The sequence below is a fragment of the Rhinolophus ferrumequinum genome, chromosome 11, assembly GCF_004115265.2.
Source record: "Rhinolophus ferrumequinum isolate MPI-CBG mRhiFer1 chromosome 11, mRhiFer1_v1.p, whole genome shotgun sequence".
NCBI lineage: Eukaryota > Metazoa > Chordata > Mammalia > Chiroptera > Rhinolophidae > Rhinolophus > Rhinolophus ferrumequinum.
The window spans coordinates 3,859,095-3,887,077 of NC_046294.1; the positions used below are offsets into that span (position 1 = coordinate 3,859,095).

The 27,983-nt window shown below is 61.2% G+C and overlaps 1 protein-coding gene across 3 annotated transcripts; it reads right to left on the reverse strand.

The window, feature by feature from the left end:
- Positions 1–56: 56 nt before the first annotated feature.
- On the reverse strand, positions 57–27,983 carry TPCN2 (two pore segment channel 2). Of its 3 annotated transcripts, none has more exons than XM_033121698.1 (25): positions 27,810–27,983; positions 23,410–23,474; positions 22,591–22,667; positions 22,011–22,188; positions 20,537–20,653; positions 19,534–19,640; positions 18,860–18,932; positions 16,872–16,971; positions 15,899–15,964; positions 15,424–15,488; positions 14,803–14,900; positions 14,217–14,298; positions 13,899–13,985; positions 11,315–11,437; positions 11,099–11,158; positions 10,598–10,726; positions 9,733–9,782; positions 8,150–8,249; positions 6,213–6,284; positions 4,903–4,979; positions 4,340–4,421; positions 4,142–4,224; positions 3,585–3,666; positions 3,093–3,190; positions 57–2,446 (listed from the first exon to the last, which is right to left on the reverse strand). In XM_033121698.1, the coding sequence occupies exons 1-25, from the start codon at positions 27,907–27,909 to the stop codon at positions 2,368–2,370; spliced, it is 2,250 nt and encodes a 749-aa protein (XP_032977589.1). In that variant the 5' UTR covers positions 27,910–27,983; the 3' UTR covers positions 57–2,367. The 3 variants fall into 3 exon arrangements, with proteins under 3 accessions (XP_032977589.1, XP_032977588.1, XP_032977587.1); XM_033121697.1 differs by having other exon boundaries at positions 11,315–11,434; positions 16,872–16,974; XM_033121696.1 differs by having other exon boundaries at positions 16,872–16,974.

The following is a 27,983-nucleotide window of genomic DNA, read 5'->3' on the forward strand; positions in this document are numbered from 1 at the left end:
GGCTAGCTGACCCCATCCAGGTCAGGGCTCCCTGGGCCATGGAGACACAGGCCCTTCCTCGGACCCCGAGCCAGGTCACAGGGATCCTCCTGCCAACTCCGCAATAGGGCAGCGGTGCCAGTCCCAGGTGTCCTCAACTCCTGCCATGCACTGGTGACAACAGGGTCCACAGGGTCCAGCTGAGCCCCTGTATCTCATGCCCAGCCAGAGGCTGAGGGCGACCAGAGCCACCACAGCCACAGAAAACCACAGGAGCCCCCAGCAGAGCTGCAAGGGTGGAGATGGGGGCACACGTTCTCCTCTAGTGCAGCACGGCGGCCCCGAGCTGTCACCGCAGCTGGCAGGGCGACCCCCACGGCCCTGCCCCCTTACCCAGCAGCCGTGCCCAAGCCCAGCCTTGTGGGGTTCAGCCCTAGTTCTCGTTGGGACAAAGTCGTAGACACAAACACCTTTGGAAACTGACAGAGGGAATGTGAGCTGCGGGAGCCGGCGGACACCGCCCCCCTCCACCACCAGAGCACCCGCGAGACCCCAGCTCATGGTCAGAAGGCAGCAGTGTGATTACACCAGCTTGTTACCCTCCCGAGGGCAGAGCCAGCCTGTGCCCAGCACTGTGTCCCTGAGCCAGTGCAGATCGTCCAGAATTCTCTGCCTCAGGACAGTGAAAATCAGAGGGGCCTCTCTGCCCGCAAGCCATGAAATGGGCAGGGGTGGCCCTGTGATATCAGATCTGGGACATGCACAGCACGTCCCACCCAGCGAGTGACCGCTGCAACCAGGCTGTGCGGTAGAACAAGCCTGCAGCCAAGACAGTGAGGCAGGGTCACAGCAACAGAGAGAAGCCAGCCTCCGGCTGGCCTAGGAAAAAGCCATGAGCCGTCCCTGGGGGCACCGGTTCCAGCTTGTATTAACAATAAGGGCACCAGAACCGGATCCCGCCACTAGATGGCACTCAGACCTGCGGGTGGAAAAACTGCAGCCGGCACAGCAGCTGTCCAGGTGGGCCCTCGCCCTTGTGTCCAGACACCAAGCGGTCCCCGTGAAGCGAGTCGGGTGTACACTGCTAACCCACTGCTCCATGAGGTCCTCTCCACCCAAAACCTACCTTCCAGACAGCCTGCCGAGGGGGCAGGTCTGGGGGTGTCCTTCCAACCCCCAAAGTTCCCCCAAACCTGAGGGATACCAGGTAAATGCCCGGGATTTCAGATAAAGTCCAGGACCAGGAACTGCAATGTGCGTGGACATATGAAGCATCGCCAGGGCTTACAAACCCGAGCACTGTGCTTTCATGACATTTTAGAAGTTACTTTTTAAAACTTGCCTCTGATCCCATTTCCCAGACAGAGAGACTGAGGAGCTCCCTTCCCAGGGCAGGGTCAGCACCCGTGCCCATGGCAGACATCACTAATCGATCCCAGCGTTCTTCTCCATGAGGGTCCCAATCTTCCTCAACAGAGACCTCCAGGAGCTGTCGCTAGTCACTCGAGTTGGCACTTGACATGAGAAAACCGTCTGTCATCTGTATCAAGTGGCAGTGTGGCCTGCCACGCCCTGCTCACTTTCCCCTCCTCCCGATCCCAGCCCGCTCTGCCACACATCCTGGGGACACACCCAGGAGGGCCACCACTGGCTTATACGTGCCTTCATGCAAATTAGAAAAAGGTGCCCCTGGCCTCGGGTAGACAGCTCTATGCTGGAATACACCCTTGCAGCCAGGTGCCCCTTGTGCAGTACACAACCTAAACAGCCTTACCCGGCAGCCCTGCTCCCGAGAAGCAGACTAGAGCTGTGTTCAAAGTAAGGATGAGAATCTCATTCTTAGCAAGACTTACTGATATTGGCATTCTGACCCATAAAGAAACACACCCAACCACATTCATCCAAGCCATACAACAGTAAAAACACCCAAGATGCACTTCATATAAAACCACCAGGATCCCGAACTTAGAGGCGGGAAAGCCGCCAATAGCCTGTGTGGGCCCCATGGGGGCCTCTGGTCCCTGACGGCTGCCAGCAGCCAAGGCACCGGGAACATCGCAGGGCACATGGGGGAGCCGCTGCTTCTTGCTTTTCAGACTGTCTGAAGGTCCCTGGGGAGTCACCCTCTCTCCGTCCTTAGAAAAGTGAAAGCTCACAGAGGAGTGTGGTGTGGATGCCGCCGCCAGTGCTGGTGGCTGTCCCAACGCTGCAGAGAAGCTGCAGGGGGTCCCAGTCCAGCGCCCAGGGGCCTTGCTCAGGGATGCCCCAGCCTCAGGTGGGCGGGGTGCTTCTGTCCCAGGGAAAGTCTCTGCCTCCGGGCCGCGACGGGCATCAGTGCCCAGGCCGCTACACCATCCGCGGCCCCAGCCAGGAAGGTACACCTGGGGGTCACCTGCACAGCTGCACGTGCGGGTGACGTTTCAGCTTCTCCACCAGCTCTTCCTCTGCTGGCTCCTCCAGGATGTCCCTGCAAAGTGGGGAGAAGGTGCACAGGGCTGTCTGGAGAGAAGGACCCCGGGCCCTTCCAGAAGAGCGAGCGAGCAGAGCATGTGGGGCCGTCTCGTACGAGCTCCCTGTGGGGGGAGCCATCAGACATGCACAGGGAATGTGGCAGGGCTGGGGACGCGGGACTCAGATCCATCTTCAGGGTGTTTACATAGCGCTCTCAAAAGCCTGGGGGAACGCCCCTCCACGCTGACTGCTGGCGCTGCACGGATATCGCCTGCGAGAGCACAGCCAACGCCAGGAGGGAGATCGGGCTGCCCGGAGCTGGGCTGTCCCTGGGACGACCAGCACCGTTCAGTACCAGAGAGGAAGTTTCCACGTCCACCAATGGGGTCGCCCGGAGACTAAGGGGACCTGAAGGATGCTTCCTTCAATATGCCCGATTGGAGAACACGTGAGAATCCATGACTCGGGTAGCACGAGCAAAGAAAACACAGGACCCTGACCCCAGACCCCAACCCCAGCTTGGAGCGCTGCAAGAGGCAGGCAAGGTGCCTGGGACATGTGGGCGTGTCACCATCACAAAAGACACCTGCCCCCACCCCCCTGCCTCTCTCTGCCTCCCTCCTGGCCCAGGAGCCAAGCGGAACGCCCTCCCATCCACACACCTGAACAAGAGTTCCACAGTACTCATCTCATAGGTAGTCTCCAGGTCCCCAGAGACGGAGTGCAGGTGACTGCGGCGGTCCCACTTGTGAAGGAAATTCTGGTGAGCGAGGGGGTGGAGGGAGGCCGGTGAGTGTGGGTCCTGCATGGAAGCAGCCTCAGCCCCCCGAGCCCCAGTGTCAGCCTGGCGCCCACTGCAGGGAGCCGGGAAGCTCATCCCAGATGCCCGGGGCCACGGCCAGCAAGGCTGCCAGCCACATGCCCCAGCCCCTCTCTGACGGCCCTCCTCTGACAGATCAAGGTCAGGGCCGCCCCAGGAACCTCCCAGCAGCCAGGTGAGCTGCACTGAGCCCCAAGGGAAGGACACAGCCTGCACTCAGGGCCGCCCCAGGACTCTCCCATCCGAGTTCCAGGTGGGCCGGCCAGCGGCTTCATGCCCACCATCAGCAGGTTAGAAAACCCCATGGAACAGCCCCGGCGGGGGTCTCTGATACCTCCAGAATCAGAGCCAGAAACAGGTTGACCCAGATGACAGATGACACCAGCCACCACAACACAAAATAGATCTTCGACCACCTGTGGAGGACAAGAAGGCCCGCCCACGGCCCACCGTGAGCAGAGCGAGGTCATTCAAGGGACGCCAACAGCCCCGTGAGTCTGACAGCGCCCACTGAAGCCTGCCCGGCCATTCTGTGATGTTATTATTCCCGTTTTAGAGATAACCAAATCTAGAAACAGTCCATGAGTTGCCCAAGGGAGCAGGGCCACAAGAGGTGGAGGCGGGATTGGAACCCAGGACCGTCCCCTGGGCTGGTCTGAGCTCTCCAGGATCCAGGCTGAACTCCTGCACTTAGCCCCGCCCCTCAGGGCTCCCCGATCCCAGGAGCTGAGGAGCCCCGCTGTCGCTGTCGTGGGGTGCCCCAGAGCCATATGCTCCTCCCACACACCCCCAGGGTTGCCCAGCTGTAACCCAGTCACGGGCAGGGGCGCAGGACATGTGCCTCGCACTGTGACAAAAGGGGAGGGGAACCCCCAGGACAGCATCACTCACGGGCCCGAGTAGCGCTGATAGGCGTCCAGGAACACCTGCCAGTTGTTCACCACCATCACGTTCCACAGCGTGACCAGGGCAGCCTGTGGGCAGCACACGTGAGGTCCAGGGTGTGGACAGCAGGGAGGGGCGGGCTCACAGGGAGCAGGGGGGAGGGGGGAAGGGGGAGGGGCGAGGAGGGAGGGGCTAGGGGCTCACCGCAAAGTCGTCGAAGTTGTTGGCCCAGTACTCCAGCTGCTCGTAGCTCCCACAGGCCACCGAGCCGTTGTCCGGGGCCAGGCTGCGGGACACAAGGGGGTCAGGGTGGGCTGGGACACGCACGCCAGAGACGCCCCAGTGCAGCATGGAACCCTCTCTGGGCCCCTGAGAAATGGGGGAAAAGAAATGCCCCCGACCTCCAGAGGTTCCGTGAGGGCAGCATGGCGCGGGGAGCTGAGGGCACAGGAGAAACTGAACTGCACAGAGTGGCCCGCGGGAGGAGCCCTCCCAGAGCTGCTTTCAGCTCTCCGTGGCACCCCCCCCCTGCCAGGGCACGACCTTGTCTTGAGGCCCAAAGGAGGGTGCTGCACGGAGCCACAGGAAACACTCAGTGCAGACTCCAGTCAGCGGCGTCTAAGACAGCGGCTGGGAGGGCAGGGGAGTGGAGGAGGAAGCGAAGGGAGGAAAGGAAGGAACGGAGGCTCCCTCGGGGAGCTGCCCGAGGCCTCACACCTGTCCCGGCCCAGTCCCCCACCCCTTAGCACCTGCAGTCCCCACCTCACCTGCCGTTTCCAGGAGGCACCACAATGACACCATGGAACAGGTTAATGCCTATGATGGCAAAGACATAGTACACCACCTGGGGGGGGCAGGGCCGCTGGTCAGTGCCACCCACAGGTGGACCGCACAGCCAGGCTGGCCTGAAGGTTCCCAGCCCCGGCCACGGCCCCCAAACATGGGTGCTGCCAACCTGCCACGGGGAGTGCTGGGGTTCTGCCCCCCCCCGCCGGACACCACCCTGCACCAGAGGCACAGGAGGGTGGGCCAAGGGGAAAAGGGAGGAGTCACCACCAAGGAAGCCCCAAAGATAAACTGGGGTCCAAGGGGGAAGGCCAAGGAGGACCAGGCTGCCTGCCCCTCCTCCAGGACAAGTGTGACAGAGACAGGGGTGAGGACTCCACTGACACCAGGGCAGGAGGGCCTGAAGATGGTCCCAGGAGGTGGCCCCATGGAGGGGTGGGAACTGGCCAGGCCTCTCCAGGAGGAAGTGCCACTGTGGTCCCCACATCCACGGGGGGCGTCCAAGGAGCACCACCAGGCAGCCTCTAACCAGTGGCCTGCTCCTAACATGCGGGTCACTGCACAGCCTGGGCTAACCCAGCCCCCTTCGGGGCCTCAGTTTCCAATGCTGCACGACTAGAGGTGCGGGGAGAGGGCAGTGCCCCGTGCAAGAGTCTATTTCTAGCATCCTGTGACAAGCCCTGAGTGCCTGGGGCTCCCCTCCCAGCTGGCTCATCCCACACGGTGTTCAAAATAAAGGCCGAAAAGGCCATAAGCAGCAGCAACCACATAGCAGGGCTCTCTGCAGCTCATCGTCCCTTGGTCACTGTCTCTCCTGTCCACTGGGCCGTGTGACTAGAGCAGCACCAGGGCCCCCCACCTGTCAGGACCCCTGCCTGAGCTGGACCATGGGGCGGAGCCAACACCCCTCCCTCAGGGGAAGTCCTGTGAGTTCCTGAAACCACCCCCCGCCAGAAAGGAGAACTGACCAAAACCTAATCTGGGGTGTGTGGACTTTGGGGGTCCCCAGTACCTCATATACTTTTTTTCATCAGACCCATGACCCAGAAAGCCGGGGGTATCTGAAAGTGACCGAAAGGCTCTGGCATGAAGGGGAACGCGGTCAGGCTGCGCTTCCAGCCAGACCTGCGCTGAGGTCCACTCTGGCCTCCTGCCCAGCCCTATGCTGCCCTCACACAGGGACCACGCCAGACAGAGCCTCCTCGGTCAGCGTCCCGCAGAGCCCGCTTCACACAACCCAACAGCCGGCTGGAGTGCCCCCATCGCCCCCCGCGCGGGGGGCCAGACTCACCACCAGGATCCCGCCGAAAGCCCGCATGTTTTTGATCAGGTCCAGGATGGTGCTGGCGACCACGGCCATTAGCTAAGCACAGGGACAAAGCGGAGCCTTATTCCTCCTGGTGCCACTGAGGTGGCACTGACCACCCTCCCCCTGGAAAGGCAGGTGGATTACCGCCCACCCACACAGCTGCGCACACCCCCCCCAGCCACCCCTATACACACACACACACCCCTGTCCACACACCCCACAGACACCCTCACACACCCCGACACACTCATACACTTGTACACAGCTACACACACCTGTACACACACAGCCATACACACACCCCACAGCCACCTCTACACACCCCACACACACACACCTGTACACAGCTGTACACACACACCTGTATACACTCACACTGTACGGACGTGCTCATTCACCCCCACACATCCAGGCACCTCCGCCCCCAGCCTTAGGTGGGTCTGGGTTCCAAGTCCCTGTGGTGAAGCCCCAGCACACGACAGACCCCACTATCCGCCGACCCGCTGAGGCTGGGCTAGGTCCTCTCTGGTCTGGAGGCCTCCAGGTCAGCCCCTCGTGATGGAGTCTGAGGAAGGGGGCCGCAGAGATGCAGCCAGGAGCCCTGGCTACCGGGCTGCTCCCCTGCATGCAAACCTGACCCAAGAAAGCCTTTCCAATCAGCCTATTTACCCCAGGGGTGTGTTAGAACACCGTAATGCTGGATGCTGGCAGGTGGAAACCGCTGTGGATGTGTGCGAGTGTGCATATGTCTGCATATATATGCATCGTGTGTGCACACGTGCATGCGTGTGGACTGTATGTGTATGCAATTTGTGTGGATGCACGTATAGTTGTGTATATGTGTATACTGTGTGCATGTGTGTAATTACATGCAATGTGCTGGATGACTTAGTTACATGTATATACATATGTTGGGTGTGTATGTGCATATAATTATGTGTGTGGTGGTATGTGTACAATCATACGAGTGTGTGATGATGTGCATGTGTTTATGAGTGTGTTCACGTGCACGTATGGCTGTACATGTATGCACGATCACACTGCATGTGTGTGGCGTACACAACGGCTTCTGCACTCAGGACCCCCTGCCTTCAGATGGGTACCACCGCTGGGTAACAGGTGGCCACAGATGGGACAGAGGACAGCTAGGTAGGAAGAATAGGTGTGCACAGGGGAAGGCCCTGGACACTCAAAGAGGCCTGATGTCCTCGATGTCCTTTTCTCCTGAAAAGTTCTTAGGAAAACAGAGAGGAGCAGTGAACTCCACCTCCAAGCTGGGCGGGGCTGGGCCTCAACTCCCTGAAGACTACCTGCCCTCCCCTCAAAGGTGGTGTCACTCCCAAAGGGGACATTGAGAGAAACCAAGGCTCAGACATGGTCACGAGCCACCCGGTTCCTGCACTGGGGGTCCTGGAAGTGAGCGCCCAGCCTACTGTGAACCCCACTCCTGCACTGGGGATCCTAGAAGTGAGTGCCCCAGACGATCCTACCTCTCCCCTGGTTACTGGTGGCCACCAGAAGCCCATGCCTAAGGCTTTTCAGAAACCTCAGGACACTCGGGAACATGCAAGGGCTCCACCCTGCCCCTCACAAATGCCATGGGCCCCAAGGAGCTTGAAGCTCCCCCCCACCCACCCCCACAAGTGGCCAAGGGCCTCACACCAGTCCCGGCGTGGGGGCCTGGCCCTCCTCATCCATAAGCCTAAGCCGGGCTGGACTGCTCTCATACTTCTAAGTGCACCCCATCCCCCCAGAATCACTCAGCTGCACTGCAGGGCTGGGCGCGCACCCAGAGGGTCTTGATCCCTCCCGGGGGCTCACCCTCCCTAGAAGAATGAGCAGTGGGAGCGGATGGCTGGCGGGAGGGGAGGGGCGGGCAGGGGAGGGGAGGGGCGGGGCGGGCAGGGGCGAGGTCAGACCTTCATGCTGGGCACGATGCGCAGGAAACGGAAGACGATGAGCATGTTCACCAGCCGGAGCATGTCCCACAGCGACAGCAGGCCCTGCATCTCCGGCTTCCTGGAGACACACGGGCGACAGGTTGGGAAAGGCCCAGGACTCGGGCAAGGAGACAAGGACGCACGTGGTCAGTAGAGAGAAAGACAGATGCAGAGAGCGCTTGGGGCGCAATGGGAACGCGCCCTGCAGCGGACATCAGCCAGAAGCACTCCCTCAGCGTGAATCACGCAGCGGCACAGCCCCTTGCGGTGGTGCAGGACTAGCTGAGCCTCCGCCTTCCACAGGACACCCCCGAGGTTCCAGGCACTGGACGCCCCAGCTCAGGTCCCAGCAGAACGGGGACAGACTTGGCCCTGACCCCGTCCCTTGCCCCCCACCCCCGATTCACATATCCTGTGCCCGACCCCCATCTCCTGACCCCTCCTGTCCCTGTCTCCTGACCTGACCCCTAACCACATGTCCTAGCCCAACCTCTTCCTCTAACCCCACCTTCCAACCCTCGATCCTGTCCCATCCCATCTCTCGCCCTCTGAACCTGGGTGAGGATGGGCTGACATGTAAATAGAAATGAGAGCACGGCCTTCCCATGCTCTCATTTCTATTTACATGTAAACCCATGCTCACCCAGAATGTCACCTCCATGGTCCTCGGACAAGAGCACTGTAGACGCGAGGTGAGCCAGCCCCGCAGAAGCCAGGCAGTGCAGTATCACCGCTCCCAAGGCTGGGCCCCAGCTGGGCCTCCAGAACGGCCCAGCCCTGCTGTCTTCCCCGAGACAAGAGACAAACCCTCCCCAGCCGGCTCCCGTGGAGCTGACGCAAGAGTCTTTCAGGCCCACTCCCCATCTGAAGCAATTTCCAGCTGTTCCGCTAAGACGAGCGCAGCCCAGCAGAGGTTCCCTCCACCAGGGCTGCCAAGGGCCTGAGTCCTGTGTTCTGGGCAGCACGACCCAATGGCTGCCACAAGCTACACCACAAGGCGCCCTGGGACCCCTGCCCAGACGTCAGTTCCTCTGTGTGGCCAGAACTGGAGGTGCTAGGGCTCAAACAGCAGCGTGAGAGCAGCGAGCCCCAGGCCCCACCCCTGCCGTCGTACAGGGACATAGTAAACTGACGCCCAGAAGTAGGAAATGAGGACCCAAAGTCCTCCAGTGTCCAGCTGGAGGCGGGCCCCCGCCCAACTCCGGTGCTCAGCAGTCACCCAGCCCTGAGCTACCTACCGCCCGCAGTACACCTGGGGTGGGACTGGGCCCACTGCACCTAGCGGGGCTCCTTGACAGCCTCCTGCCACAACTCGGGGAACACTACGTTCTGAAGGCGACTTAGGAATGTTAGAGGAGTCCTGAGAGCAAGAAGGGGTCTGCTCCCACAGCCCTCAGGGGCAGGGGTGGTGCAGAGCTCCCCATCAGCCCACTTTCCTAACAATCGGGTGTTTTGCCCTCAACTCCCAGCAGCCGGCCGCGGGACGGTGGGGCACCCTTCCCTGGGGCGCTAGCCACTGGGCACTGGTTGCTGTAACCTCCCTCGGTTCTTCAGTCACATACCAGCCTGGGTGTGGGAATCGGTACACAGCCAGAGTTGAGAGCTCCAAACCCTTTAATTACAAAAGAAAAGAAGGCATGCTACAGCAACAGTAATCTGGGGGGCTTTTTAACGAGTTATAAAAGCTCAGTCTAACACACAGTCTAAACCCCCAAAAGGGGGTTCGGGAAGAAATCAGAGCTCGGTCCAGTCCCCATGGGTTGGTTCCAAACGTCAGGACTTCCTGAAGCTGAGAAAGACACTCTGGTCTCAGGAATTGGGGAGCCTGCACCCATGAAGGGCGGGACGAGGGAAAGGCCGGCGGAGCCCCCGGGACAGGAGAAGCCAGTTGCTCAGACTGAAAGGCCCTTCTCAGACGACCTTCGCTCCTGTCCCGAGGGGCCCACAGTTCTCATTAAATAGGAAGAAATGTCGCACTGCTATCGCTGCTGTGACACACACATCGGGCGTGACCCCGCTCCCACCCACCATCTCCAAGGAAGGGAGGGGACATTTCCAGGGACATCCAGGTGCCTGAGACGCCCCTGCCCTCCCTCCACCCACACCAAGGTCCCACTGTCCTTAGTGGCGTTACAGGCTGTGCCCAGGGCTGGGGTGGCCGGTGAGGGTTCCATCCTTGTCCTTCAGGGGTCGAGAGGCAGCCTGACCCCACCACGCTCACATGCAGCGGAAACCCAGGCTCTCTAGCGCCCGTCGGCCACCCGCCAAGCAGCTCAGTAGGGGAAAGCCAGCCCCTTTGTCACTGGAGGCAGGAGCCCAAATCCCTACGGCCCTCAGGTCCTCAGGGGCAGCGGGAGATGGCGCAAAGCTGGGTGTAGAGGGCACCGCCGACAGAGAGGCTGGCGCCTCGGCCACCTCAGACTTTACCAGCAGGATGATGGTGACGAGTCCGTCGAACATGTTGCTGGGGTAGGACAGGTACCCCGACAGGCCCAGTGCGAACACCTTGAGCAGCATCTCCACCAGGTAGTACAGGACGAAGACACAGTTGAGGATCTGAAAGGGGCAAACAGGGACCCTGCCTTCGGTCCCAGCGCTGCTGGCCTCCCCGACCTCACCCGCCAGCCGCAGGGCCCCTGGGGCCATGCAGCCATTTGGCTCAGCCCAAAGGAGACCTGGGGCCTCACTGTCCCCTCACGCCTCTGTCTCCTCGACCCTCCCTCCATGGTCCTCTGCCTGCACCAGCCTTCCCCAGCCTCTCCCACGGCCTGGCACCCCTCCTCTGGGGACCCCAAGACAGAACAAGTCTCTCAGCACTTGAACGGCCCTGCCTCCCACCAGACCCGGAACCCCAGGCTCCGGCCTCATTCTTTCTGATTCCCTGTCACCCCAGCAAAGGCCTGACAGCTGAGTGGCCTTGGAGCTCACCCCCAGGACGAAGTCGTCACGGTTACGGGGCACCACGTCTGCATCTATCACCAGGAACACCTGCAACGCCAGAGCGGAAGGGGGCTCACCAGCCCGGCCCAGTGCTGGGGAGATGCGGCAAGCCGCAGCGGGGAGTCACGAGGAAGGACAGGTGAGAGTGACGGGGCGGGAAACGAGGCGCCTCCCACGTCAGCACAAGGGCACACCCGCACTCACACAAATGGACACGAGGTTCGCAAGGACGATCAAGTTCCCCAGGTAGTCAAAGTAGAGGTGGCCGAAGAGGAACTGGGCACTCTGCAGAAACGGGGACTGGTACTGGGGCCGCGGCGGGTGCTGCTGAGGGAACGCACGCTCAGGAACGTGGGCCCGCCGGCGGCCGAGGCCATGGCGAGCCCAACAACGCCCGTACCCCCCGATTCTAGGATTCGATTTTTCCCTCCCTGCTCTCCTCTGTCCCAGCCTACCCAGCCTGAGGAAATCATTGCAAACACAGAAGTGGTTTTATACACAAAGACGTCCCTCACGGCCGTCTTTACAACCCCAGGACAGAGGTGGACGTAACCTAGCACCACTGCTACCGTAAGGAAACCAGGCTGGAATGTGCCAGTCATCGTAAGTGTACGCAAAGCGCTCGCTCTGATGTGAGAAGTGCTACATGACAGAATATAAACTGTCTGCTGATAACTTCGAAAAGTTAGCACAGAACGGAACACTGGACAGACAGAAGTGGAAAGAGACGGAGACTAATTTGGCCATCACTGCTAACATGAAAACATTCCTAAGAGGCACAGGACATCCCCTGCAGCACTGAGCATGACGACAAACAGGAAAGCCACCCAAAGGTGCCTCAGGAGTGGACGCCGACGCAGCCGTGACAGCGTGACTGGTGCCCATGCCTGCGCTGGCCACACAGGGGCCACTGATGGCACAGGGCTCTTTACATCCAGTCAAATTAAACACTCAGTTCCCTGTCACAATAGTCACGTTTCAAGGGCTCAACAGCCAAATGTGACCGGTGGCTACCGTATCAGGCAGGCAGATAAAGAACATTTCATCCTCACGAAAAGTTCCACACGAACACAGAAAGATCTAGAAGACCTTGCTGAGTGAAAAAGAGGAAGCTGCAGAGTGAAAATTATGACAGCTCAAAAAAAAAGAAAAAAGCGATTCTTCAGGCACATAATTGTATGGGGGCGAGTCTGGCAGGAAAACACTGAGACAGCAGGTTGAACACGGTGGCTCTTCTGAGGGAACCCCAACTGGCTGTGCTAGGTCTTGACCTGCAGGCTCTGGGCTCCGTGTTCACCATGCAGCCCTTTCAGCACCTCTCGCCTGTGGGAGCGAGGCTAAGCTTTCTCAGTAGATAGCACTGGGGGGGACAGTCAGCGATGTGGGGTGTGGGACCAGGTCATCCGGTGGAGGACATCAGTGGAGCTCCGTCCCAGTCACACACCCAAGCATCTGACTGCCCCCCTGCAATCAGCATTTTGGGGAAGAGTGTGTCATGAAACCAAGGACATCACTGCTCCCCAAACCTCTAAGGATCCAAATTCCCACCTCGGTCCATATTCTGGACTCTAGACCCAGGGCACCGTGGGAAGATGGAACATCCACGGGCCACAGGAGAAAAACGTTGGATGTGCGTTAACATACAGTGTCTACCTCCAGTACCCCACTGAAGAACACTGCTGGGAAGGGACGCCCCAAATGAGGACGGGCCGAGGACGGGCGCCCTCACGCACTAAAGGTCGAGCAGGGCCTGGCTCAGGTGACCTGGAAAGACTCTGGGAAAACCCGTCCTAAGGAAACCACATCTGACAGGAGCCCAAGGCCACAGGGACAGACAAGGGATACTAAAAGTTGACTATCATCGTGGGCTGAATTGTGTCCCCCCAAAATTCATATGTTGGAGTCCTAACCCCCAGCACCTCAGAATGGGACTGTATTTAGAAACAGAGTCTTTAAAGAAGTAATAGGTTTGAAGGAGGTCACTAGGACGGGCCCTAATCCAATACGACCAGTGTCCTTATAAGGAGATCAGGACACAGACACACACAGAGGGACGACCGTGTGGGGACACAGGGAGGAGACGGCCGTCTACACGCCGAGGAGAGAGGCCTCAGAACCAGCCCTGCCGACACCTGGCTCTCGGACTCCAGCCTCCAGGACTGGGGACAATAAATCCTGTTGTTTAAGTTGTGCCATTTGTCATAGCAGCTGAGCTAACTGACACAACAGTGACAGAGCTGTTAGGAGTCTGGCCAGCAGATGCCTGACTCCACCCCTTTGCCCCCGTCCCCCTTCTCAAGAACGAGCAGCCCCTCCCCTGCCCCACAGACTTCCTGTCTCCCAGCACCTCTGCCCACCCCCCAGAAACCCACTGTATAAAATGTAGGAAGTGGGGTCCTCAGACACAGTGCTGAGGTGGGTGTCAAGGCCATCTGGTAACTTTACAAATCAGTGTCAAGGACAAAAGACAAGGCTTTACACCAACTCAGGGGTCTCCCGGGAAGGTCACACAGGAAGAGGACAAGAGATTGTCATGGAGACAGAGAAACCGGTCAGAGGGGTCCCCTGGGTCAGGCTTGGAGCAGGCCAGAGCCTGCAGTCTGTGGCTTTTGTGAGGTCAACCAAACCTCCCCAGTTTCCAGGAGCCGTTTATCATCCGAGGGCCAGGATCCCTGGGCAGGCCAGTCCTGGCACTGGTCACTAAGCTGCCCAGGTGATCAACGCCCCAGACACCACAGCCCTGGGCAGCCCCGGGCCTAGCAGGGGACTCCAGCCTGGCCCCGGTTACCTCTTTCGTCATCCTTTTGTCAAGCTCGTTGAAGATTTTCTGAAACTCGTCAGCTGACAGCAGGCTGCCACCGTAGGATCGCACTTTCTGCAAAGCAGGGCAGCCAGCTCAGTCAGGGTGGCCTGGCCGAGGGCACCACCCAGAGCAGGAGGGTGAGCCGCCCCCGCCCCCCCAGACTGGGCCAGCCCCGGCTACTCGGAAATGGTACCCCTGTCCTGAAAAGGGGCCGCTGGCCCTCGTGACCCTGGGAGGAGTCCAGAAATACATGCCGGGGAGGCCGGGGAAAGCGGGGAGCGCGGGGAGCGTGGGGACTGATACCTCCATGATGGCCTGTTTATAGGTACTGTCCACCTGCACTTTCTGAAGCACCTGCAGGAGGTCCTGGGGCTTCACCCCAATTCTGTGGGGAAAAACACACCCACGCCCCAGTGAGCCCACCAGCTCAGTGCCTGAGGGCGCTGGTGAATCGACTGTGCAGCCTGGAAACACGGTCGCTTCACGGCCATCCTGTCTTCTGCGACCCCGAGACACTATTGGCCACCTTACGGAGGCTCAGGAGCAGCTAGGACTGGAGCCTTCCGTGCCGACGCCGCCTCGAAAAAGGCCCAGGTCCCTCTGCTCCTGACACCCACGTAACAGCACAGGGGTGTGGGAGGGGCGCAGGGGGCATAAGCAGGCCGAGCGCTCGGCCCCTCCCAGCCCAGGATCGCAGGGGTCATGAGGACAAACGAGTCCGCTCACACACAGGAAGCATGGGGACAGGACGTCTTCGAGACTCCAGGGGCCTAACCCAGTCCGGCTGGGCGCTCGGCACAGAGTGCTGTTTGGGAAGCAGCCCCATGAACAGCAGCAGCAGCCCCCACGTCCTCGGGGTGGGGGGGGCCCCCGGAGCCCCGGCACTCACCCCCGAGGCTGGCCGTCTCCCTCTGCAGTGCTGGAGAGGACCTCATAGGCAGCCCGGGTCCCCAGCCGCTTCCGGAACAGTGAGGCCTGGAGCGATTTCTGCAAGGAGCGATTTCTAAGGGGCCCGCCCGGCTCAGCTCTCTCCAGGGCCGCACGTCCCCTCTTCCCCTCGCACGTCCCGTCGTCCCCTCGTCCGCAGGAGCCTCTGAGAGCAGCCCCTCCCCCCTCGGCATCAGACCGCCAGTCACAGACTCCGGCCGGAGCCCAGCAGCCTCATGCTGTGCCATTCACGGGGGTGTCTGTGCCTTCTTAGTGTCCTTGGGGTCCCCGCTCCCCGCACAGTGGGTTTGGGGTCATTGCCCTGGGAGCTTCTTGCAGCTTCCCTCTAGAGAAGGGGGGGCAGGGGAGGAACCTCTGGGTGGCCGTGGGGACAGCACCTGACAGGTAGGGTGGGGGAAGGAGCAGGATGTGACACAGTTCCTGCTCATCCACCAGAGGGAGCCAGAGGGCAGTGCAGGGACCACTGTGAACCCCCAGGGCACCTGGCCGCCGCCCTCCCACACAAGGCTGCTCAGCCCAGGCCACGCCCTGAGTGGACTTCAGGGACAGCAACGTGGCTCACCATCAGGTAGCCCCGGAACTGATTATAGATGATGGCCGTCAGCAGGTTCATCAAAAACAAGCTTCCTTCAAGAAGAAAACGCCACAGTCAGTGGGGACCACCACGGGCTGTGGACCCAGAGGGTCACACAGGCACAGCAAACCTGGGGGTGCCAGCAAGAAGGGCCAGGACAATCGAGGGGCAGGGAGTAGGGCCTGGGGCACATCACTCAACACCCCGGCCTTCCTGTCCTTGTCTATACAATAGAAGTGCCACCTGCTGTGCCCAGCCACACACACTAAGGACAGAGGGCATCAGCGGTCACAGACTACAAACCATTAGGCGGGTCACACTGAGGTGAAGTCAGAAGGTGGGAAAGGTCGCACTGAGATGACACCATGGGGTCAGGGCAGCACAGGCACCCTTGAGTGTTTGGGATGCTGTCACAGGGGCAGTAGCTGGTCCCTACGTCCCCTACAGTCCCTCCTGCACTCACCTATCAGGGTGAAGATTATGAAGAAGATGGCGTAGGCCCGGTTCTTGGAATACGCAGGAACCATCACTGAGAGAACACAAATGGAGGAACTGAGACGTGCCCACAACTTCAGCACGTGCTCTGACTCTGTCATGACCTATACCGTTTGCCTTCTCCACAGAGATGGCTCTGCTTGGGAAGGGCTGGGAGGCCTTCCGATGCAAACTGCAATACCCTCGGTAACGGGGCGCTCACTATCCGTCGGGATGCTGAGCTGATATCTGCCTCCCTGCGACCACACCCCACAGGAAGTTCGGCTCTCCCTTGGGGGACTCCCTAGGACTCTCAGGACATGGGGTCCCACTGCACGGCTCTGGGTGTGGAAGCTAAGGGCTGCCGTCCTGGGAAGGACCCTATGGCCGGTGACCGTCCCCGAGCCCCAGATGAAAGGTACCAGCTGGGTGGCCGGGCCACAGGAGAGGCCCAGAGGACTACAGCCACCCCATCCTGGCCACGCCCCCGGCCCGAGCGCACAGAGGCCCCACCAACAACCCCAAAGGGAGCGTCATGGCCACCTCAGACCCCAGGGCCTCTCACACACACTGCTGCTGAGCCACACCCCACCGCTGGGCCCAGTGGCAACAGGGACATGGTTGGGCCTCAAAGAGGAGGCCACGGGGGGGACCACACTGAACACACTGCCGTTGGTCACCATGCAAACACCGTTCCTTTTTAGCTCTTCAGAGGAGAGAAGAGGAAAGAGACAGAGGGAACAGAGGAAAAAGGAGGGAGCAAGAAAGTAAGATGGAAAGAAAAGGGAAGAAAAGAAAAAAAGTAGAAAAGGAAAAAAAGGGGAAAGGGCAGGCTGGAGGGAATCCAACGCCCTTTTGTATCCTCCACCTGCTGACAGGATAAAGACACCCCCACTTCCAACAGCCGGGCTCTCCGGCTCAGCAGGGACAAAACCTTCCCCCCACGCTCGCGCCCCACGCACCGTCGGGGTTGTTGGCAGTGGTCAGCAGCACGAGGAGGGACGTCAGAGCCTCGGGCAGGTTGCGGAAGTACGTCAGCCTCTCCCTGTCCTGTCCGTCATCCTGCTGAGAGGAGATATGGCAGCTCTGAGCAGCCACGCGGGCCTCCTCCCCACCAGCGCAGGCCTTGGGCCGGCAGAGCTGCAGGCTCCGTACCCAACCAGACGGAACAATCCACCGTGGGCTCAGTCACCTCCCACCTGCATCTCCCATCACTTCCCAGCAGGCTCTGAGCTCAAGGCCGGACAGGACTGAACTCAAGGCCTCCAGGCCCAGGAGCCAGCGTCCAGGGAGGCCGCACACCGGCATGGATGCCAGCCACCGATGCAGACCTGCTTGGAACCATGGTGAAAAGCTCTGGGCCTGCCTGGCTGAGAGCGTCAGGGCCCAGTGACCAAGAGCCCACACGCAGGTGCCAGCCAGCCTGCTTCCAGCCCGACTCTGCCACGCACTGTACTGCATGTGCTGTGAGGCCAAAGGTCAGGGGCAGAAGGAAGAGAGGGGCCAAGCTTCGGGAGAGCCCTCCACAGCAGGCTGCCACAGTGGGGAGAGAAGCTGGAATTGGAGTGGCCCTCCTGGGAGAGCCGCTCTGCTTCCACTCAGGGGCCTCCCACACAAGGCTGCTGCTGCCCTGTGGTCTGTGTGTTCGGGGAGTCACAGGGACTCACAGGACGCAGGGGGGCACTCACGGCTGTGATTTTTCACAGCCACTGGCAGGGAACATTCATACCCGGGCTCCCCACCCTCTCCCTCCTGGGATGAGGGTCCCACTCACTCCTGACATGTTCCCCCGGTCAGGCCAGAGGGGGCCGGAGGGGGCTGAGGACCAGGAACCCACATGGGTGGGTCACTGTCACTCTCCTCTGAACTTGCACAGTAGGCAGGGAACTGGACCCTCACCAAGACCCACACGCACGACCCTCTTGCCCCACAAACACACACCACTTTCGTCGGCCAAGTCCCCTCCATGGGGCAGAACTCAAACCCGGCAAAGGAGCCAACTCTCCCGGGCACCTTGGGACACTCAGCGTTCCTGACCACCCCGCGCCCACGCCCACTCTGCCCACCCCACCCCTCCTGGGCCATGCGAGACAGCAGCAACAGCAGTGGCACTGGACAGTCAGTGGGGGCCTGAGCTCTGTCGGCTGGTCCCACCTCACAGCCCAGCTCACCTGCCACTGCACAAACACACAGACACACACACACAGCTGGCTCAGTCCTTGGTCTTCCCTCATGGGCGGCACAGCCCCAACCCCCTAAACATTGAAGACCAGCCCTGGCCGAGCGTAGGCCACATTCCCAGGACAGAGATGCAGGACAGTTCCAGCCCCGAGGAGGACAGTGCCCTGGCCAGGACACAAGGACAGATACACGGGACCACAGATGTGCAGGGTGGGGGGCACGGCTGAGACCGAGGGCCTGGTGGCCGGTGGCAGGCCCCTCCACACAGCAACAGCTGCTGGGGGCCAGGAAGCAGGAGGGGCTGGAAGGGAGGGGACCCACAGCTAGAGAAGAGGGAAGTGTGAGAGGTACCTGTCCGGACAGAAGAACAGGTGAGAGGGGGACAGGTGGTGACCCCAGGTGCCAATCTGAGAGGGCCTATCTAGGAGGGGTGCAGAGAAAGCCTGGTCAGTGAACGGCCTGGGAGAGCGGAGGAGGGAGGGAGGGAGAGAGGGCGGAAGGGAAGGAGCAGGGACAGCCCGGCAGAGGCAGCGCTAGCCCTGAGCCCAGGAGGCCCGGGGCAGACAGGTGCCCTGACAGGGAGCAGTGGGAGGCTATGGCTGCTTGAAGGAAGACACGTGGACACCTGGTCGGTAAGCCACCCTGCCTATGAGGTGGGCAGACGGCCTCCCCGGGTCCTCGTGTCTGCTGGCCCAACACCCACCCAGCAGAGCTCCTCCCCGGCACTTCACGGAGGCGCGGGCCCCAGCGGGAGGAGCACGGGCCATACCTTCTCCCCGGTAAACAGCAGCATGCCGAGCATGGTGAACACACACAGGTGGAGCGCCAGCAGCAGCACGACACTGGAAGGGTGGGTGCAGGTGCTCAGTACCGGGCCCACGTGCCCGACAGGACGGGGACCCAGGGACCAGCCGCCCAGGGAGCTCCGTGCAGCTGGCCTCTGGGGCACACACAGCCTCTGCCCCACAGCCTGCCACGCGCTCAGGAGCCCTCTCCTGGGGCAGGGACAATCCACACTCAGAGGGGAGAGCGCACTTCCATCCACCGGGGCTGGACGGTGAGGAGTCAGCCACGGGAGCCCCTGGGGGAGGCGACTGGAGGCAGGGAGGTCTGGCGTGCCCCTCGGAGCAGGACTGGGGGGCAGGTGGACAATTAGGGGTGGCATGGAAGGAGAGCAGGAGGGAGGCGAGGGGCCGCAGCCTTGTGGGGACAGAAGGGGAAGCAGCAGCCGTGGAGCAGTGCAAGTCCACCAGGGGCTGCCAGGAACATGGCCTGAGTGCCTGACGGCAGAGTCCCAGGCCGGGGACAGAGCCAGAGCAGACAAAGCACCCAGCGGCCCCCAGACTTCATGCACGGCTGCCAGGATGGGAGCCCGGGCGCCCTAACTGCACTGCAGGGAGCAGAAGCGCCACCCCGACCCTGCAAGCCGGCACAAGAGCCCACCTGGCCATTTCCGGCAGTGACCAGCGAATACATTTCAGTGTCTTCTTCATCATGGAGGAGTTCTGCAGCAGGAAGAAGGGCCGGAAGAGCCGGCGGATACGCAGGGGCTGCAAGAGACCAGGGCACTGAATGCCAGGCCACACCGCAAGGGGAGGCGGGCAAAGGGCAGAGACCCCGGCTCTCAGCCCCTCCCAGTCCACACGCCACCGAGGCCCTGGCTTCAGACTCAGACGTCCTCCTCGCCGTCCCAGCTTGCCCAAATCTGCAGGCCCGGGAGGTCCCTGGGGGTGGCCCGCATACCTCTCAGGGAAGCCCCAACTCAGCCCTCCCCGTGGCAGGTAGTGTCTGTTAGGAAGCTGGCTACCCCTCCGGGGGCGGCTGGCTGCCTCCTCTCCTCAGCCCCACCCTCTCTGCTCTGGGCCTCACCCTCCCTCACTGAGAAGCAAACTGGCAGGAAGTCTGCACCCTCCAGACACGTGCACACACGCAACGCACCCTACACACACACACACACACGTGCACGTGCGCACCGTTTCCCAGCCCTATTCTACCGAATCACAGAGCGTTGCTGCTGGGTGTTCTAAGACAAAAAACAAAGGTGCTGCAGGTAGAGGCTTGGGGCTAGGGGCCTGCCAGCTCACGTAGGTTTCCTACTGTCGGGGCTCACAGAGCTTTGGGCACGTGGCCGGGGTGAGGCCCTGGGGTGGTGCTGTCCTGGGGGCCCAGGCAGTGGAAGGATCAGCTGGACCATGGGAGGCAGGAAGCAGGAGCCCTGGCACTTGCCCCCAGGCCTCGTGCCTCCTCTCCACCTCAGTGACTTCATCTGCAAAATGGGAACAAAGCTCCCAGGCAGTGGTGACTGACGTGCTACGGGAGGCAGGCAGTGGGGCCGGGGGGCAGGTGGTTGCAGGGCCTTGAGACCCCTGCCTTCAGTCACCTGGGCAGCTGTACCCTGCAGCCCGCCCAGAGCCCCCACTCCCACCTGAGCCCCCTGACCCTCTACCTCCTGACAGACGAGGCTCAGTGACACCATCCAGTCCATGAGAGACACGATCAGCACCAAAAGGTAACCCAGCAGCCAGAGGTTCTTCCGGAACTGGACCCACGCAACCAGGTAGCTCTGCAAGAGAGACGGTGGGTGAGCAGGCCAGCAGACACCGGCCCTGCAGCAAGTCGGCCCATCGGGCACACGGGCGAGGCTGGCACGGCCAGAGCACAGAGCTCCTGGGCAGGCAGTGTGGTCTCCACGTGACTTGGGGAGCAGTGCCGAGCTCCCCGCCCAGCCCCCGAGTGACCTCAGGCAGCTAGTGACCTCGAGCTCGGCCCTTAATGGCTCCGGTTTGGTTTCCTCATCCAGAACATGGTCCCTGCCTTCTCTGCCCATCCAACCATTAGCTTAGCTTGTGTGGCAAATGCAGAGGCACAGGACTCAGTCTAGAAAAGACTAGGAGACAGAAAGCAGCCGCGGGCGGGCGTTCTGCACCGCAGTGGGGGGTCCGGGAGGGTGGGATTTTGTCGCCGGCCCTGTCCTTACCTAACTGCTATTTTCCAGCATCACTAACGCCTTCAGAGATCACAGCTTGCAAATAAAAATGTGCACTCTCTCGCTTTTTAAGACTTCCCCAACATACCAACCATTCAAAAAACACTAACAAGAACTCAGTAGTTTCAGTTCCAGTTTAAAAACCCCCAAGACCTCCTAACCTCATAATGGGCTACAAAAGAAGAAATAAGAAACTGACTGGGGCCCTCAGTCACCCACGCCCCTCATGGTCTGCACCCAGAGGCTGACCCACCCTTCCCACAGCAAGACAGTCTCCAGTCGGGCCAAGGCACCCCGTGACCCAGGGCCTGCAGGCAGCCGGAGGACGCAGACGGGAGCACTGGAATTCTGGTTGTTGGACAAACTGACAGAGTGTGGCCTGCAGCAAGACCCAATCCCTCTGAGCCTCCCAGGAAGTCCCTAAGGCTCTGACACGGATCAGAAACTCAAGTGAGCAAGGCAGGGCCTGCCTGCAGCTTCTGCAGGGACTCGGGTCACAGACAGAATCCAGAGTCGGACACACAGCAGTAGCCCCGTGAAGAACAGACCCCATCCAGCCTCGCCCCGCTCCTCTCCTGTGTTTCTCTATCTCAGGGTTGGGAGGGAGGGGAGAGACCCCCAGTCCTCGCTCGTTGGGTCCGGGTCTCCTGCCAGCGACACTGCCAGACCCTCAGCCACTCCCGGAGGTCCTGCAAGGCTGTGTACCCTCGATGGCTCCACCCAGACTCAGCTTACACGCTGGAAATGGGCAAGAGCCTCTGCTCCCAGGCCCCGACATCTCTGAGAAAGTGAGGGCTCTGCTGAGCAGCTCACAGCGCACAGTGAGGAATAAAGGCGGCCCGCTGCAGGGGCGTCAGAGTTAAGTCAGAAAGGCAGCAGAGGGGCTGCGAGGCGCTGAGGGCCGGGCCTCGGGCCCTGTCGGTGCCCGTCTCACCTTCACGGAGAGGTCAGCCACGAAGACCAGCAGGCAAAGCACCTCGATGGCCTCCGTGAGGCCGCAGGGCGGGTTCCAGGGGGCCATGCGGTAGCGGACATCCGAGGTGCTAGTGAACGAGGAAGGGGTCTCAATGAAAGCCAGAGACAGGATCAAGAAAATGATGAAGCTCAAAATCCTGGAAAAGGGACAAAAACTGGTCAAACTGCGAGAACCAGCCACGTTCTGGGGCCAAAAAAGCCCCTCAGTAGACAGAATGTACCCAAAGGGCAGCAGGACAGACTCCACAGGCCCAAAGGGCAAAACCCCACTTCCTGCTTTGTGGTCACTGCATGTGTGGTCAGATAACACTAATCAAACCGAAACGCAATTGCCATGCCTGACCAGAATGTTCTGGAAAGAAACACTCACCAGAAGAGCCTTTCTGTTTACATACAGGCTGGGGTCCTTTCCAATAAGGAGGGTAGACAGTGCCTCCTGCTCCACCGTGGGGACAGGGAGGCTGCCGGGACCCTGAGACCACCCTCCCCGACCCAGCCAGGATGCAGGAACCCCGCGTCCCCCACGCGTGCATTCTCACCACTGGCACATGTCCGAGTAATACCATCGATAAAGCCACATCGACCGGGCGTCCATGCGGTGGTTAATGGAGCGATACTGGAAGTGGAAGTTCACACGGGAGCGTGAGTGGGAGTCCCCTCGGCGGCACCACACACGCAGCCAGCCATGTGCAGGACACCCCTCTCACCCCACAACAGGGCCCACGTGATGAGGCAGGCTGTGGATCGCAGAGGGGGGCTCCTGTTCAGCACGTGGACACAGAGTTCCCTGGTGACCCAGCAAGGTCACACCGTCCCAAGCAGACAGAGAGCCTCCTGAGGGCCAGACCTGGGGCAGGCAGTGTCCCCACTGAAGGGACCCTCCTTTTCTGAATGACAGCTGTGCCCTCCGTGCGAGGCCCCCACTCTACCCCCGCCCTCCAGGATGCCCCCAGCCTAATTCCGAATGTGGGGCACTGCTCAGTTCCATTTGCCACTTCCCTAACTGAGCCTGTGTGTCACTTGCAGGTAGGGGATGATCTGGCCCCCTCTGGGCATCTTTCACAGGACCTGGGACGGGGCGGCGGACAACAGGCCCCCAGGAGGTGGAAAACCAATGATGCGCGTGACTGGGGACTCAAAAGAACAGCGCCCAGCGGGGGCCCCCCTGCTTCAGGGAGGACTCGAGGAAACCACGCCCGAGGCCGGGCCATCACGGTTACGGTGGCCACCTGGCCTGCCAACCCCAGCCTTAGCCTCAGGACCACAGGGAGTAAAGGGGTCATCAGGGTACCATCACCCAGTCCTCACAGCCCTGGAGATAAACCCTGGCCCCGCCACGGGCAGCAGGCACCGCCCACCTGGATCGCGTCTTCGATGAAGACCACAGCCTGGTCAAAGCACAGATCCCGCCCGGCCTTGGCACCTGTGGGCAGAGAGAACCCACTTGGTGAAGGGGGATCACATGACACTCACCGGCTACAGGACGACTGAGATCAAGGAAAGCCCCGACTTCGTTCTTTCCCAAGGCTCCAGAACGAGATGCCTTTCACCCTGCAACGGGTCTACACCCCGCTCACGCATGCGGTGCCCCGTGCGGGACAGGGTCTTAAGAGGTAAAGGGTCTTTTCATCGTGCGCACAGTGCTCCAGGCCCACGGCTCCCCCCGGGGGCAGAGCGAGGCCTGGAACCAGACCCAGAGGGCTCATACCCCAGCTCCCTACACCACTGGCTCAGCGGCCACAGGCCAAGGGCGTAAACTCTCTCACCCATCACCCCTCCGTCAAATGGGGGTGTTAGTGGGCACCCAGCTCAGCCCCCAGAAGGGCAATGTGGGCACAGGAGCCCCAGGCTCAGCCTGGCACACAGAATGCTCAGTACACCAGTGGCTGTGGCTGCCCCCTTGCCCACCCCACCACCGGCCTCCACGCAGCATTTGTCAGGACCCCGCACCCCACTTTCCTCGACTGTAAGGTGGGGTGGCACTACCTGCCCACCCTCCATCAAAGGAGATCACAGATTTAACACTGACACATAAAATGGATAGCCAGAGGTGCTACGTGCCTCTCCGTCAAATACTGAGAACGAGGAAGGAACTCGGACGTTATCAGGTCCCATCTCACAGGAGGACGGGAGGGGGCCTCTGTGGGCCAGGCGGCTCCCGACTATCAGGGGCCTTCAGGACAAGTCAGGTGGCTCCAAAGCCTTGGCCAGCATCCCAGCCCCTAGCTGGTCAAGGAGCCACAAGCGACACACATGGCCTTCCGGCCTGCCTCTGTGTCTTCGTGGCAGAAGCTGCTAGGTGACAGAGGAATCGCAGGGCCCAAGGCCACAAGAGAGAGCAGCCCAGGCAGCCAAGCCCTTCTGCCCTGTCTCACCACCGGCCTCGAGATGGGACATGGAAATGCGGTGGACAGCTCTGTCACCACTGCCCTTTTCCATCTGGTCCCTCAGAGCCAACAGCTGCCAAAACTGCCCTTCACAGCACCGAGAGAACACAGAGCTATGCACGGACCCAGAGCAGAGGCCCCAAAGCCAGAGGCCAGGGGGCAGCGGACCACTATCCATTTGGCCCACCATCCCCAGGGAGGCAGCTGCCCCGTCCTCGGGGCTCATGCAGCAGGCCCGGGGACCAACTGGGGACGGGGAGAGCCCTGGACAGAGGTAGGAGACGACCCCGTCCTGGCACTGCATCAACTTGCTGCATCACCCAGAGCAAGAACCTTCCTTTCTGGGCCTCAGTTTCCCCACCTATACAACCTGCATGCTCACCCTGAGGCCCCTAAAAGTTCTTCCAGGGAGACTGAGGGTGGTGACGGCCTGCTTGCCCGGAGAGCGACCTGGAACACTGGTCAGAAAGCAGTTTTGTTCCCCGCTGCACCCGCAGGGCCAGGCAGCATGGGCTCAGCACCCAGCAGTCCCCAAAGCTTACTAATCGAGCGAACGAGTGAACAGCCCTGAGGGGCGCATGGGAGTGGGAATAGAGTACAGGCCTGCACGACGCCCCACGGTACCACATCCTCTGGGAAGAGATGGCATCTTCTTAGACAAGAAGCGACAGGTGGTCAGAGGCCCCAGGCTCACTCTAGGCCCAGGACTGGGGAGCAGGTGACGGGGCTCCATCCTGGACAAGCCAGGCCAAGGGCATCGGGCACCCCGGGAACTGTCCAGCACTCATCCGACACTCTCTCCTGGGTTTTGGTTGCTGGCTTGTAAAATTCTGGGTGTGGCCCCCTGAGCTCCCCAGGCCCTCGGCCCTGGGGCACCAAACCTCAGAGAAGCCCACCCCACTCTGCTGTGCAGTCCCTACGCCAGCCTCCCTTTCTCATCCTGCAGCAACCAGAAAGATCTCGTCACAAACCCTCATGAGCACATCTCGGCTTCCTGTGCGTCCCCACTGCTCCAGCCGAAAGGCTCCACCCCCAGCCTGGCATCGCGGGCGCACACCTCTGCCCACCGGCCTCCTCTCCTGTTGCTTCCTCCACCCTGTGCCCTCCAGGCCACTCACCCTGAGCGTGGCTTCCTCAAGGCCAAGCTCTCCAAGGCCTCCAAGCCCTTGCCCCGGCAGTGAGCCCCACCAGAAGCACTGTCTTCTACCTTGGTGGTCCAGGAAATCATCACCCTGGGTGGCAAGCACCTGTGGGCACCCCTGGTACCCCACAGACCACAGCAGGTGGGAGCGTCAAGGCGGACAGTGCAGAGGACAACAGGGGCCCAAACACTGCACCCCACATCAGCCCTGGACCAGTCTCCCTGCCCCAAGCTTCCCGTCCCCAACATCCGGGTCTAAAGCCCCCTCTCCGTCTTGCTCCAGGGTCCACACTGCACAGCCTGGGTGGAGCCCCGATCAGCTCACTGTGTGACCCTGGGCAAGCCTCTTAACCTCTCTGTGCCTCAGTTCTTCGAAGACCCGATGCCACAGGACTGATGTGCAGCTTGAATGGGTTCCTGCAGCTAAAGTGCTGTGCACAGTAACTTTATAACATTTGTTATTGTTATCATTAAAAGGCCTGTCTTACAGCACAGCAATCCCGTGTCCCTCGACTTTTTCACTGCCAGTCAGAGGAAGGAAAAGAGAAAACGACTATCCTCACCCTGTGGCAATGGCTGAGTCAGAAGGACCTGACCGCAGGGTCCACTGAGACCCACGGGGCACCCATCAGTGGCACCCACCCTGGCTGGTAGGAGAATCCGACTTCGGGACATGCAAACCCTGAGCACAGGGCCCCATCCAGGAGCCCGGTAAGGAGAGCTGGGCCGTAAGGAGAGCAGGGCCAAGGCTGAAGGAGCCATTCTCAGGCCCCGCAGCCCCCTGGTCTGTGGAGCCTCAGGCCCCATCTGCCCGCTGCAGAGATGTTCACATGCTCAGAAGCTCTCCCTGAGGCCATGGCATCAGGACAAAGAGCCCTGCCCCCACCCTGACCCTGTGGGTACAGTACTGGTCTCATCCGTTCTGCCAGGGCTGGGACCTGCTGTAATCTTGGTCCTCCTCCCAGAACATCCATCAGCACCATCGCACCGACTTCGCGGGCATGCCGGCCCTGTGCTGAGGGTGTTCCCCGGATCCTCTCGGAATCCTCAGTGCCCCTCAGGGCAGCATCGATATCTATGCCCCTTTCACTGAGACTCAGAAAGGTCAGGCAACCTGCTGAGGTCACACAGCCAGAAAGTGACAGCCCCAGAAAGGCTCCCAGACCTCCAGACACAAAGTCCGTGGCCCCTGAATGCCACCAGAGGTCCCTGTCCAGGGCTCTTCGGGGCCTGGCAAGAGCTGGATGGAGAACTTTCCAAGGACAGTCTCTAAGATGGGCAGGCTCGTGGCCACCTCAGCCTCCAGTTTTCTCATCTCCTGTCAGGACCCGCCACTGATATTTCACTCCTGGACAAGGGAAAGTGGCCCCAGAAGAAGCGTCCGGCGTGTGCTAGCAGCCGCAGCACCAGATCCCAGGGCTGTGACCTTGGATGGGTCCAGAGACTCCCTGGGCCTCAGTTTCCTCTCTGCAAAATGAGGCTTAGTCCCTTCAGTCCTTAAGCCAGCACCCAGTCCCTTTGGTGTCTGCCAGGGAGGGATGGACTCCACCCTCCCAACCTCCTCGGATTCAGCAATCTGTCTGTCTGTCTGCGGGTAAACAGGAAGGGCAGGAGGGAGCTGCAGAAGGCAAAGGGAGGAAGCGGCCCTGGTCTGGGGAAGCCTGCCCCAACCCCACGCTGACGGGGCTAGCCTCTGGGGAACCTCCTGGGACTAGGAATGAGAAGGCAGAGCAAAAGTCACTCCCACCTCGGTTAGAATTCTTGGCTGTGTGACCTTGCATAGGGGAACGCCCCTCTCTGTGCCTCTGTTTTCCCCGTAAGAACCGGGAAAAATGCAACCGCTGCCTCCCTAGGAGTCACCAAGTCGAACCACAGAAAGCAAGTGCTGTGGGTCCGCCCCGGGCACTCCGAGGGGGCGGCAGAGGTCTGGCGGTCCCCGGGCTGCTTGGCTCCGGGCTGGGCGAGGCCCAAGAAGTACTCTCCGCCCGGCTTGTCCCGGGACAGGCAAGCCTCCGCCACGCCGAGCGCTGCCGCGTCCCCAAGTCCGCGCCAGGGCCGGGGTCCGCGGGCGCAGCGTCCCGCCCTCCGGGCGGCGGCTCGCCTCGCACCCCCACCGTCTGGCGCCGCGGGGACTCCGGCCGGATGGGGCGCGCCCGCAGTGACAGCAGGACGCGGCGCGGGCCGGCAGGACCCCCACGCACCACCCCCACGCGGCTCGGTCCCCTCTCACCAGGGCCGACTAGGACGCTGCGGCAAGCGGGTAAGCCGACCCGGCAGTCGCGGCCGCTGCCGCCGCGGGCACGGCTCAAAAGCGGGTCCGACTCCGCCATGGGGTCGCCGCGCGCCGCCGGGACCCTCACAGAAACTCCGGGCAAGAGCGCCGGGCTCCACTGCGCAGGCGCAC